General features: G+C 38.2%; 1 protein-coding gene across 1 annotated transcript; it reads left to right on the top strand.

Moving 5' to 3' along the window:
- The first annotated feature begins 227 nt into the window (after nt 1-227).
- On the top strand, nt 228-9,129 carry ANAPC7 (anaphase promoting complex subunit 7). The gene is made up of 11 exons (XM_009283978.1): nt 228-341; nt 835-1,059; nt 1,452-1,571; nt 3,401-3,512; nt 3,763-3,916; nt 4,021-4,163; nt 4,434-4,551; nt 4,997-5,193; nt 5,898-6,122; nt 6,553-6,703; nt 7,788-9,129. Exons 1-11 carry the CDS (start codon nt 228-230, stop codon nt 7,975-7,977), a joined length of 1,749 nt encoding a protein of 582 aa, XP_009282253.1. The 3' UTR covers nt 7,978-9,129.
- Nucleotides 9,130-12,087: the final 2,958 nt, after the last annotated feature.

The raw sequence follows: 12,087 nt of genomic DNA, 5'->3' as shown, positions 1-12,087 counted from the left end.
GGCCGCGGGGGGGACACACCTCGCAGGGTGGCGGGGGGAGCCCTACGAGCAGGGAAGGAGGCAGGCTCGCTTTTAGAGCTGTCCCTCCCGCCGGGCTCTGTGGTGCGGGCGCCGTGCTCCTGTCCCCGGCCCTGCAGGGGATGAAGCCCGGCTCTGTCGGCGCGCCTCTCAGTCCGGGGTTCAGCATGAGCAGCGCAGCCTGTACCCTTTGGGGTACGCGGTACAACATGGGCGTTCTGGTAGAGGTGGAGCGATTTTCTCCTTCCAGGGGTGCGCTGTGTAGGTCGTGGCTCTTCCCTGACTCAAGTGATTCCCTTTATTTTTCAGGACTTCCCTGGAAGGTATCATTTTACATTTTGGATGGGTTTTGAGGTACTAATTGAAGCCAAAATCCCATTCTGAAACCCTAACTCTTCAACACTTCTGGGAACATACTGGAAGTGTTATAAAAGGGGTTTGTAAAACGTAGGAACGTGTGGATTAGGACCAGAATAGCTGTACAAGGAGCTGGGCTGCCTTGTAGGCTTGAGGCCATTCGAACAAGATGTGCTTTAGTGGACGCTGACAACAGGTGGTTTGTTACGGGGAGAATGGGGGCTGCTCCATTATGGAAAGCAGTGACCAAGCTAAAGATAAGCTGTTGTTACTGATGAGGTGTGGGGAGTGGCTATTACATTTGTTTGTATACAGACAAAAGAAATTGAGAGATAATCCCTTTGTGAGGGGGTAGTGGCCCTTCCAATGTAGTAAAGAAGCAGCAGCAGTTGGAAGTTGAAGCCAGACAAACCAAAGCTACAAATACTTTGGATCTGTAAGGTTTTCGTTCTTATGCAGTTAGGTGATCTCGGCCTTTCTGTTTGCATTTCTTCTAGGGAACTGTTTTCACCGTCTCAGAAATATCAGCTCCTTGTATATCATGCAGACTCTCTCTTCCATGATAAAGAATATAGAAATGCTGTAAGTAAGTACACGATGGCCTTGCAACAGAAAAAAGCATTAAGTAAAACTTCAAAAGTGAGACCTTCTACTGGGAATGCCGCATCAACTCCCCAAAGCCAGGTATGTAAAAATTGACTAATGTGCTGCATAAAATGATCATATTCCCCCTTACAATTAATGTTGCTGACTCAATATTACAGCATTAGATTGTGGATTTACCATGTCAAATAAACCTGATGTTTAAGGCTAACTTGTTTTGAAAATACCAGTGTGGCGTTTTCTAATACAAAATGTAATATGGTCTCGAACATGAGATTTTTTTTTTTTTGTATGTGTAGTTTATGCTTTTCATTTGAAGACAGGAGCCATATGAGCTAGCAGTAGGTTGCATTGTTAACTTTGTTGCACTAGATTATTTTCAACATAGCGTAAGCATTTAATGAGGAAACCTTACTCAGTTTTTTTACTTGACTAAAACAGCATCGTACTTTAAAGTTTGCTTTTTATTTCAGTGTTTACCATCTGAAATTGAAGTGAAATATAAAATGGCTGAATGTTATACAATGCTGAAGCAAGATAAAGATGCCATTGCTATTCTGGATGGGATTCCTTCCAGACAGAGGACCCCAAAGGTTAGTTCTGGCAGACTTCTGTCACAAGTCCTTGGTCAGCATATCTTGAATCTATAGGCCAGTATCTGGTCAAAAAAGAATGTAGCCTATAGGTATAATGTCCTTGTGTCTTGGTATTTGCTTTTGTATTAGTTAAATGTTGTTTGGAAACACTTCCTAGTGTTTACATTAGCTTAGTTTATTTGGCCTCTTTTCTTTAAAATCAGTCAAATTTTGTATTCCCTCTGTTAGAAAGAATTAAAAAAAAGTGGAAAGAGTTAAATGTTTGTGTGCATCTTTCTTAATTTGTGTGAACTACCTGGTTAACCCTTTAGTACTGCACATGGCAGGTACAGAATTGTGCTTGTGTACAAGGATGAAGAAACAATATTTTTTAAAATTCTAAAAGTTTGTAAAGCATTTGTATATCTATACATAAGGCTTGGAATCTGTATCATCCATTCGATAGTTCTTCGCATGTTGTCATGAATAGTTTTCATAGGGCAAAGAATAATGGATGATCTCAACAAAAGCAATGTGGATCACATCTACCAGAAGAAAAATTTATGCGATTGCAAACAGCTGAGTTACTGCAAGTTAGTAAGCGATTACCAGATACCTGACTGAATAATTTTCTGCAGTTCTGAGTCAAACATGTAAATGTAAGAGCCAAAGCAGTTGTTTAAATTAAGGTACTTTGCCTGGCTATAACCACAAAATGGAGTCGTAGTCTCCATGTAAGAGCTATGTATCACTGGACAGGAGAGGCACGCTGTCACCTGCTAGAGCTGAAGGAGAGACTTGTAGCCTAATTGTCTCACAAGGTTGACTGTTCTGAGGTGTTTTCACTATTAGCCAGTCAACATAACTTGCTAAATTGTGATTGCTCAAACTGAGCAAGTGTTTGAATATATTCCTGAACCCAGAATGCATATGGAATGGCGCTTCATGTCTTACTGTATAGTTTGAGCAGTGCAAGATGCTTGAAAGGCTGAAGACTTTGGCAAGTAGAAGGAATGCCAGTGCTCCCATCTTTTAAAACCTCTTCATCCTTTTTAATAACAGTTTAGATAATGTTAAATATTTAGATCCCATTGTGGTCTGCAGTGCCAAATATGTTGAGTCTTTGCTTGCTGGCTCTGTTATGTCAAAAGGGCTTAAAAGACTAACGTATCAGGTCAATCAACTATGTTTCATGTTAACAGTATTCCCGTATTGTGCTAACAATGTACGTGGCTTAGACTCTAGTAACGTCTAAGTGTTCTGTTTAAAGACCAACTTACAGAACAGAAAAAGAAGAAAAGATTGAGAAAAGCAAACTTTTTACCTATACACACTAGTAAAATAAAGTATCGTAGCAGAAACCAGCTACTTGTGTTGTGTAGAGCTCAAATCATTTCTGTTCTTTTATCAATCGTGACTTCATTCAGAAGCTAAATGGAAACTTTCTCTGCCTTCCTAAGCTAATTCTCTCAAAGACTTCCATTGATATGGAGAGATCAACTGAAAGAAGGCTAATGTAATGGATATACAGGTCCTTCTTGGCATCATATATAAACGCTTGCCCATCTTTTGACTTCTTATGTGCAAAACACTGAGATTTCAAGATGCACAATGCAAATACAAAAGAAGGTAAATTTTATCTTTGGACTCGGAAAGAAACAACAATTTTAATTTTATACTGTATGGTAGGTTATAGTGTTCTCAGAAGAAGAGCAGGTAATTTTGTCTTCTGCCCAGAACCAGGAGGGAGGGAGGCAGGCATGCTTGAAGACAAAGTTGTGACCTTTTCTTAGCGAGGCTTTCTCCTTTCTCATACTTGACTCTACCAACATTTCTGTTGCTTGTAGATCAATATGATGTTGGCAAATTTATACAAGAAAGCAGGTCAAGAACGCTCATCTGTTACGAGCTACAAAGAAGTACTAAGGCAGTGCCCTTTAGCACTTGATGCCATACTAGGTAGGTGTCTGCACATTGTTAGTATTTCAGTATTAAACTGTATTATAATTTGAACTATGCTTGGGACTAGGTAACTGTCTTGCATTTGCATGTAATATGTAATGCCTACACTGTGCAAAGCACAAAAAGCATTGTAACAAGCTGCTTGTTTATGCTTGTCAAGGGATGGAGTTTCTGGTCTTCAGACAATTAATTTGTATTAAAAGCAGTTTATGGTGGCTGAAATTGATGTATATACCATTCTGAACAGGCTTGCTCTCGCTGTCAGTGAAAGGTGCGGAAGTGGCCTCTATGACAATCAACGTAATTCAGAGTATTCCTAACTTGGATTGGCTTTCAGTGTGGATCAAGGCATATGCTTTTGTGCATACTGGAGATAACACAAGAGCGATAAATACCATTTGGTAAGAGTTCAAAGAGCATGATGTAATGAAATAATATATTTATATATAATTATCTTTAAAATGGCATTATATAAATAACAGGCTTTTTTTTTTTTCTCTTAAAGCTCTTTAGAGAAAAAGTCATTGCTGAGGGATAATGTAGATTTACTGGGGAGCTTAGCAGACCTGTATTTCAGAGCCGGAGATAATAAAAACTCTATTCTAAAATTTGAACAAGCACAAATGCTGGATCCTTACTTAATAAAAGGTGAGTAAATCCTAAAAGAAAGTTTACCTAGTGTAATGATCTGATGAGGGACATTGCTTGATTGCATGTAGCTGCTACTCCATGCGGTGGTGTATTGTATATTGTTGTACCTGGATTTCAATTCAGAATTTACATTCAGAAGCTGTGTGTCTTGAACCGTTGCTGGTAGTTGCACAGTTTAAAGTAGGTGTTTGTTTTCGTTTTTGTTTTTTCTTGTTGTGAATGAACTTTCCATTTCTTGATGATTGATCTTCAAACGTTTCACTTTAGGAATGGATGTATATGGTTATTTATTGGCACGCGAAGGTCGACTAGAGGATGTGGAGAACTTGGGCTGCCGTCTCTTCAATATTTCTGATCAACATGCGGAACCCTGGGTGGTATCTGGGTAAGTTTTCTTTCCTTTCTTACCTCCACTCGCTTTGCTGCATGCAGTGGATTACAGTTGATACAGTGGATTCAGCGTTTTTGTTCAGAAGGTGCTTTTCTATCCTATCTATTCTGGTTTTAGGGTAACTTAAATTAGCTATTCATAAATACCTATTTTGGTTGTTTTCTGTATGTTTAAACCTATTGAGAGTTACCACACCTGTGCAATAACGATACATTAAATAGCTGTAACAGTTAATATTGATACTGCTTTTTTTAAACTCCTGAAGAGTTGTTTTTTTTCCTGAACACATATTCTTAACTTCAAATGCAAGAAGTTCAACAGTTGCCTGTAACTTCTTTTTTTCTTTCTTTTTTTTTCCTTCTTTCTGCTTTTAAACCTTATGAATGTACACAGGCACCACAGGCAGTACATGTTTACAATCCCTCTTGTCTTTCCATAGGTGTCATAGTTTCTACAGTAAACGATACTCCCGTGCCTTATACTTAGGAGCCAAAGCTATCCAGCTTAATAGTAACAGTGTTCAAGCTCTCCTGCTGAAAGGAGCTGCTCTTAGGAATATGGGCCGAGTACAAGAAGCAATTATACACTTCCGTGAAGCAATACGTCTTGCACCTTGCAGGCTGGATTGCTATGAAGGTGAGTGAAGTGAAGCTACTCACATATACAGTATTAGTTTGGTGTGAAAGGTGGTGTCATGATGATGACTAGGCAAGGGAATAGACAGGAGTTCTTTTCTCCTGCTGACTTTCTAGTAAGTAAATTATTATTACCCGAAAACCTAGAAGGCTCTGGTAGAAGAGGTCAGATGAGGGATACTAAAGAATGTATGTATTTATAAGAATTATTTTCAAACAGGGCTTTTTTTTGTTTTTTGTTTTGTTTAATCTGGATATAAACAGACTTGGGTGTTCTGAGCAGATCACTTTTGGATGATGACTGTATGGTTAGTTCCACTGGGAGCTTCGTTTTGTCATACTTTTGTCATATTTATTTAAATCTTGTTGATCTCAACAGCAGCTTCGAGTACATAGTGAGTTGTGAAGAGACCCGGTGAAGCATTAATATCTCAGTACTGGAATTGGACAAAAATCTTAGATTAGGTGTACTTAGTCTTAGGCTTTTTTAGTACCGGCCCATAAATAAAAGTGATGAAGTCAATTATCTGTAGAATGGATATGTTAAAATGTATAGCGTCACTTTCTCAATTGCAATTTGCATTTGCTTATTGGAGTGTCAGTTGTTCGGTGTCTGAGTTGCTACTAAGTGCAAATAATTGAGGAGGGGTGAGTGTCTGTAATGCTAACTCAAAAACTGAAATGTTTTCCTTTTTATATCATCAGGTCTCATCGAATGTTACCTAGCATCCAACAGTATCCGTGAAGCTATGGTTATGGCAAATAACGTGTATAAAACTCTGGGAGCAAATGCACAGACGCTCACTCTGTTAGCAACAGTCTGTCTCGAAGACCCAGTCACGCAGGAAAAAGCAAAAACATTATTGGACAAAGCGCTAACGCAAAGACCTGATTACATTAAAGCTGTGGTAAAGAAAGCAGAACTTCTTAGTAAGTTCCTTTTTTTTTCCCCATGTCAATTTATTTAAAGCATACTGTTTTACATGGAAGAGCGTTCTGCAGCCTCATCAATGTGAAGAATGCAACAGTGATGTTACAGCCCAGGGATTTATCAGTTCTATCCTGAAGGAAAAATCCCAGGAATTAATTGCATCTAGCAACTGATACTACACCAGCACTTAAAACAATTGCAAACAAAATGTTTTGACTTCAAAGTATATGTACTCGTGAGCGTAGCAGTTACTGCAACAAAAAGCCATTGTTTAGAGTTAATCTTGCAAAAAGTGTATCGCTGCTATCCCCCATGCTGACAGTTCTGAAGGGAGAAAGTCTTGTGTTGTGATGACTCTTTGTCTACACGCTGACTTTTTATAGATTTATCTAAACTATTAATTAAAACTGTAGTTTTGCATATAAACAGGTAGAGAACAAAAGTATGAAGATGGAATTGCTTTGCTGAGGAATGCACTGGCTAACCAGAGTGACTGTGTTCTGCACCGAATACTGGGAGACTTTCTTGTAGCTGTCAATGAATATCAGGAAGCAATGGACCAGTACAGTATTGCCCTAAGGTAAAGCAGAGACTCTGAGATCGCAGTGTATTTATAAGAACCAATAATCAACTTGACTAAGTAAAAAGTTGAGCCACTAATTGATTAGGACGTGCATTAGAGGTAGCTTTATATCATTCTCCCTTAAAACAACAGAAACATACAAATGATGTCCTGTTAATGAATTAGTTGGTCATAAGGCTTTGAACTGAGAAGTGCAAAATTTAGGGACTGCTTTAATGCTAAACATGTCACTAGGCATGCGATTCCTTGACTAACGAAAGGATTAAGGCATGGATTTATTTATAGTTATTAATCATTATATAGTCAGGCACCTTAAGATCCATTCCTTTAGACTAGAAGGTGCTATATAAAAATGAACTATTAAGTATATTTAAATAGTGTGATTCAATTTAACATAACCTAATTGTTATTTTAGGGCGTTACCATGTTAAATGTTACCATGTTTTGATTTGAACAAGTTACATTTACCTTAAATCTAGCACATTATGTTAATCATTATATAGTCAGGCACCTTAAGATCCATTCCTTTAGACTAGAAGGTGCTATATAAAAATGAACTATTAAGTATATTTAAATAGTGTGATTCAATTTAACATAACCTAATTGTTATTTTAGGGCGTTACCATGTTAAATGTTACCATGTTTTGATTTGAACAAGTTACATTTACCTTAAATCTAGCACATTATGTCCACTATAATTATATAGCTTAAATGGATCGGCTTTTTTTTTCTTTCACGTAATATATTTAGTTATAGTCATTATATTTTTTTTTACTGCTTTCATCTTACTTTATAATTAGTATTGTCTGGAAGAGTTGACTCAGTTTTTTGAAAGAGTGTGATGTTTAGATAAGCGCATTCTTGGGGATCAAAAATTGTTTTATATAAAGATTTAATACTCGGGGTCAGCCTGAGGTGAAGTTGCATCGTCTACTGAATTGTACCTCTTGATGATGTTAAACAGGAAGTGCAGACAACAAGATGAGATTTTTTTGTTTGTTTTTTCTTTACAATAACGTCACAAATATAAGGGGGAAAAAAAAGTTTTAGGACAATACTTTCTTTTTCTTACTTTCCTCAGTTTGGATCCAAATGATCAGAAGTCGCTAGAAGGAATGCAGAAAATGGAAAAAGAGGAAAGTCCAACAGATGCGACCCAGGAAGAAGATGTGGATGATATGGAGGGAAGTGGAGAAGAGGGGGACTTGGAAGGCAGTGACAGTGAAGCAGCTCAGTGGGCAGATCAAGAGCAGTGGTTTGGCATGCAGTAACGGCCTCTCATCCTGCTGCTTGTTTTGGCACTTGAACATACCACTAGGGCCATTCTTTGAAGAACATAAACTATGATTTCTGCAGTAACAAAGGACTTTTTTCTCTTTTTTTTTTTTTTTTTTTAAATAAATAGACTCTGTAACCATTTAATAGTTCTGTGCATCTCAATGCCATGAAGATTCTTGGTGCTTCTTATTTATTAAGTGTAAGGGACTAACTGCATTGGAGGTTATTTGCAACTTTCATTTCAAAAAATTCCTGCTAAAACTAAAAGCATTAGAATCTGAAGTGTGTAATAAGCCTGTTGTTTATGATGAAAACAATGTCTGAATTCTGTCCTGGGCTAAGTGTGCTTGATCGATCTGTAAATACAGTGGTGTGTACTCCTTTGTGGAAAAGGTCTTACTCTTGTTTGTATGCTACCATTTGGGCTCAGGCTCCTGTTGAAGCCTGGAGGAGTTGTTTGGGTGTGGCTGAAAGCAGCACTTTGCTCTTGCTGTATTTGTTGAATTAATTTGTCTTTTTATATAAGGTATTACATGTGCTGTAAAGGAGAAGTTTGGTAGGCTTGGCAACTTTGACTTACAGGACACTTCTGTAGCTGACTGATTTCTATGTGTACAGAATTGAGCCACTGTTGGAGAATTACAGTCGCTTCCTCAATCCTTACTAAACCCTGTAATCACTTAAAGTCTGTACATGAGCATTTATTTTTAAACGCAGTTTAGTTTTATTTCAGTATGTTACTAAAAGGTTTTACAGCGGTGACTCAAAGCACTTCACATTCTATATACAGCACTGACATTTAAAATGATATAAAAAGAATTCATGCGTCTTCACTTGCATTGCTGTAGAAATGTTAAATTATGCAAATACACATATTGTCTTGTTTTTGCCATGTTTATATACTTCATGTTTGTGTCAGGTAATGTTTGAATTCGTGTGTTTTCCCTCACCTTTTGAAGCAAAGTTGCATTGCTTCACGTACAAATTCTCAACATCAGCGTTTCAAGGGTGAGCTGCTTTGTGTAATCTAGAAACCATTTCAGTTCTGTGGGCTTGATGTGTGGGAGGAGGAATTACTTCTTGCTCTTATTTTTCTTACGGTTCCGATTTCCTTACTCTTTACTAAAACACGCATTTTTATCTTTATATTGGCAATTTGATTCCTTTTGTATTTATTCTGTTACCACAGGTATGCTGGAGCACGCAGACTTTTTTTACAAAGCTAAAATATAGTTTTGAGTATCAGAGAAAAAATGGGTACTTGAAACAAATACATGATATGGAAAAAAAGCTTCCCCCGAGCTGCAGATGTATAATCAGATAAAGGTAAAATATATCTCCCTCTGATGTGCACTATATCAATTAGAAAAATGCACAACAAAAAGAACAGGCAGATTACTGCTATTATAGTCTATTTTGGAAATATTTCAGTATGTCACATCTTACAAAGGAGGAGTCTAATAGTTTACCCATGTAAAAAAAGAAAACAGCTGGGTATCTGTTCTCTCTGGAATTTTGTGGGCTTTAGACTTTCCAAAATATCAAACTGAATTATGGTTATTTGGAGACTACATGGGAAGAACAGAAAAGCGTGTGCTGCTGTCTTGGTGATTGAATTGGCATAAGCTGTTCCTGCTCTTTCGTTAAACAAATACACCAAATGGCTGTATTTCAGTTAGAGCAAACATTTTGTTAATTGCATTCTGGTGGATGAGAGGCCTGATCCTTTTCTTCTTTTGTGAAAAATCTGTTTATACCATTGCTATGTGATGCAGTGAACAGATTCCAGCTCATCGTGTGTCTTTCATAACGGAAAGAAATATACATGCACAAGCGAATTCAAAGCATCTCTTTTTTTAAAAAGGAAACCTGCTTCGTTTTCTCCTCGCCCTCGAGCATTCATCAGACTGTATTCTGCATCTGAAAGTTGGGTAGCTTCATTAGCTTTCTGCTTGTATTCCAGACCTCTGTTGTGGATGAAAGAATGGAGTTCTTGATGTTATTAAACTAAAGAAAGGACGCATTTAATTTTGATGAGAGAGGTATGAGACATGTATTTTGCAAGCTGCTCAGCCATTTTATTCTAATGATTCCTTTAAATAGGTCGTTAATCGCAGATGGAAACCACTGGCCTTACGCATTTCTCTGAAATGTTTACATAGAACAGGAAATCAGAGAACCACAGTCTTACTAAAACCATTCTGTAATATGTTTGTAGATAATCTGATAATCTCTCCTTTTAGAACAGACGGGAAACTAAAACTGCTTCAAGATGAGTGTGCTGTAAAGAAAACATCAGCGTGCTTATGTGCGGCTTTAGCAAACAGGTCCAGGTACACCTAAGAACACCTTAAGATAGCTGTCAAAATAGAGTTGCATCCTCGCTGCTTTGTTTTTCTGAGAACTTGGCTCCTTACTGAACGTGAAAAGTTCAGTCAGACCCTGCAAACAATACCTGTAAGTACCCGATGTACTGGGGTTATGTAGCTTGTGTGTAGTCTTTGCTAATAGTTGAATAGTAAGTGAATAAGGAACTTTAAGATGCCATACACGTCGAGTGCGTTTGAGATTATATAGATAGATAGTTAGCACAAGCTTCAGAATTCTAGAGGGATTCTTCTTGCCTATTAATGAGCCTTCATTAGCGCTCTAATTTTAGAATGTGATCTCTGGTTTTGCAGAGATCTTGTACTCTCAAATTCGGTTACCGGTATTCTGGTTCAGGAACAATTAGCCCATAATAAGCAGCTGACCTCATTCCGTCCCTTAATCATGTGCTGTGCACCCGAGAAGAAAAGATCATAAAGCCAAAACCCAAAGTTCAGACTGTGTCGAATCCGTGATGGAAGCTCCCCGGAGTGAAGTGATTTGTAGGTGAGGCAAGAAGGCCGTTGCCGTCCAGTTGTATTGTACAGCACTGGCGCATCTGCAAGTGCTAGTCTCCAGGGCTGGGTAAGGATGGAGTGCCAGGGTTTGCTTGAAATACTTGACTTTATATCACAGATGTCATTAGTAAGTTTTAAATTTTCCCTACTTTGCGATGGGAAAGACGGAAGCGATGCAAAGGGACAGAATTTCTTCAAACCTTACAGAGACTTGGGTAAGGGCTAAAAGTCTTATTTACCAGAGTCTAAAAGCAGCGCACATTTGTGATGTGGCTAGGGATTATCTAAATAATGCATGGTCCCTAGCAAGAGATTTGCCCGTGCTTTATTCTGTAGTGTGCTGATAACACCTGAAATACTGGCGGTATTTCTAATTCTGATTTCCGTATCTTGGGAATCCAAGAATTGTGAAGCAGAGATAATAGAAGGAACTGAGGACTGCTGGCCAATATAAATGTTTTCTGTCTAATTGTGGTGCTTCTTCCTTTTCTGTTACTGCTGATGGTAGAGAGATTCCTGATTAACTAGGACTTTTTTTTTTTTTTCCCTTTCAATAACTGTCATCCTCATTAGGCCTGGTTTTGTGTGGCGATTCTTCCCTCCCTGCTTTTCAGGAGCTCAGTGATGTGGAAACTGATCGATCCAGGGCAGAAGCGGGGAGTAGTTCTTATTCAGCAAACCTTATTTCCTCGCTTAGATCTCAGCTGTAAGGAAATCTCAAAGGCTGTGTCTGCCATTGTAATTTCAAGTTACACAAATATACCGTAACCAAACATCTTTTAAAAGGCAGAGCTAAATTAGTGCAGTCTCCAGGGGTCTTAAATTTAGTGACCTTAGGTGGGCTTAAACTCGGTATAAGTTTTCAAACTAAATAGACTTAGGCAGGGCTTAAAGTAGTGTGTTCTAGATAATGTGTATTCAGTACTGCCCATCAGTAAATCGATACAACTTTACGTAGTACCCAGCAAGACTCAAGTCCGTTGCAGTCGGTTTTGCTGTGTGGGCCTAAAGAATGATTCCCCTACCCGTTACATTCCTGTATTGCCAGGGTGACAGTCTGAAAGATAATCCTGTGAATGGATGCCTGAACCTACCTCCAAAATATTCCCACTCCTCTCCCATCCTTCTTTTCCTTTTTAACTCTGCAAACCTTTTTGCTGCCTTTTTTTTTTTTTTTTGCAATACGTGTAAAGGCAAAGAAACTTTCATTTTTTTATA

This window comes from Aptenodytes forsteri, unplaced genomic scaffold (assembly GCF_000699145.1).
Source record: "Aptenodytes forsteri isolate BGI_AS27 unplaced genomic scaffold, ASM69914v1 Scaffold118, whole genome shotgun sequence".
Lineage (NCBI taxonomy): Eukaryota > Metazoa > Chordata > Aves > Sphenisciformes > Spheniscidae > Aptenodytes > Aptenodytes forsteri.
Note: the sequence above shows the minus strand (reverse complement) of the source record. Positions and strands in the feature narration are given on the sequence as shown.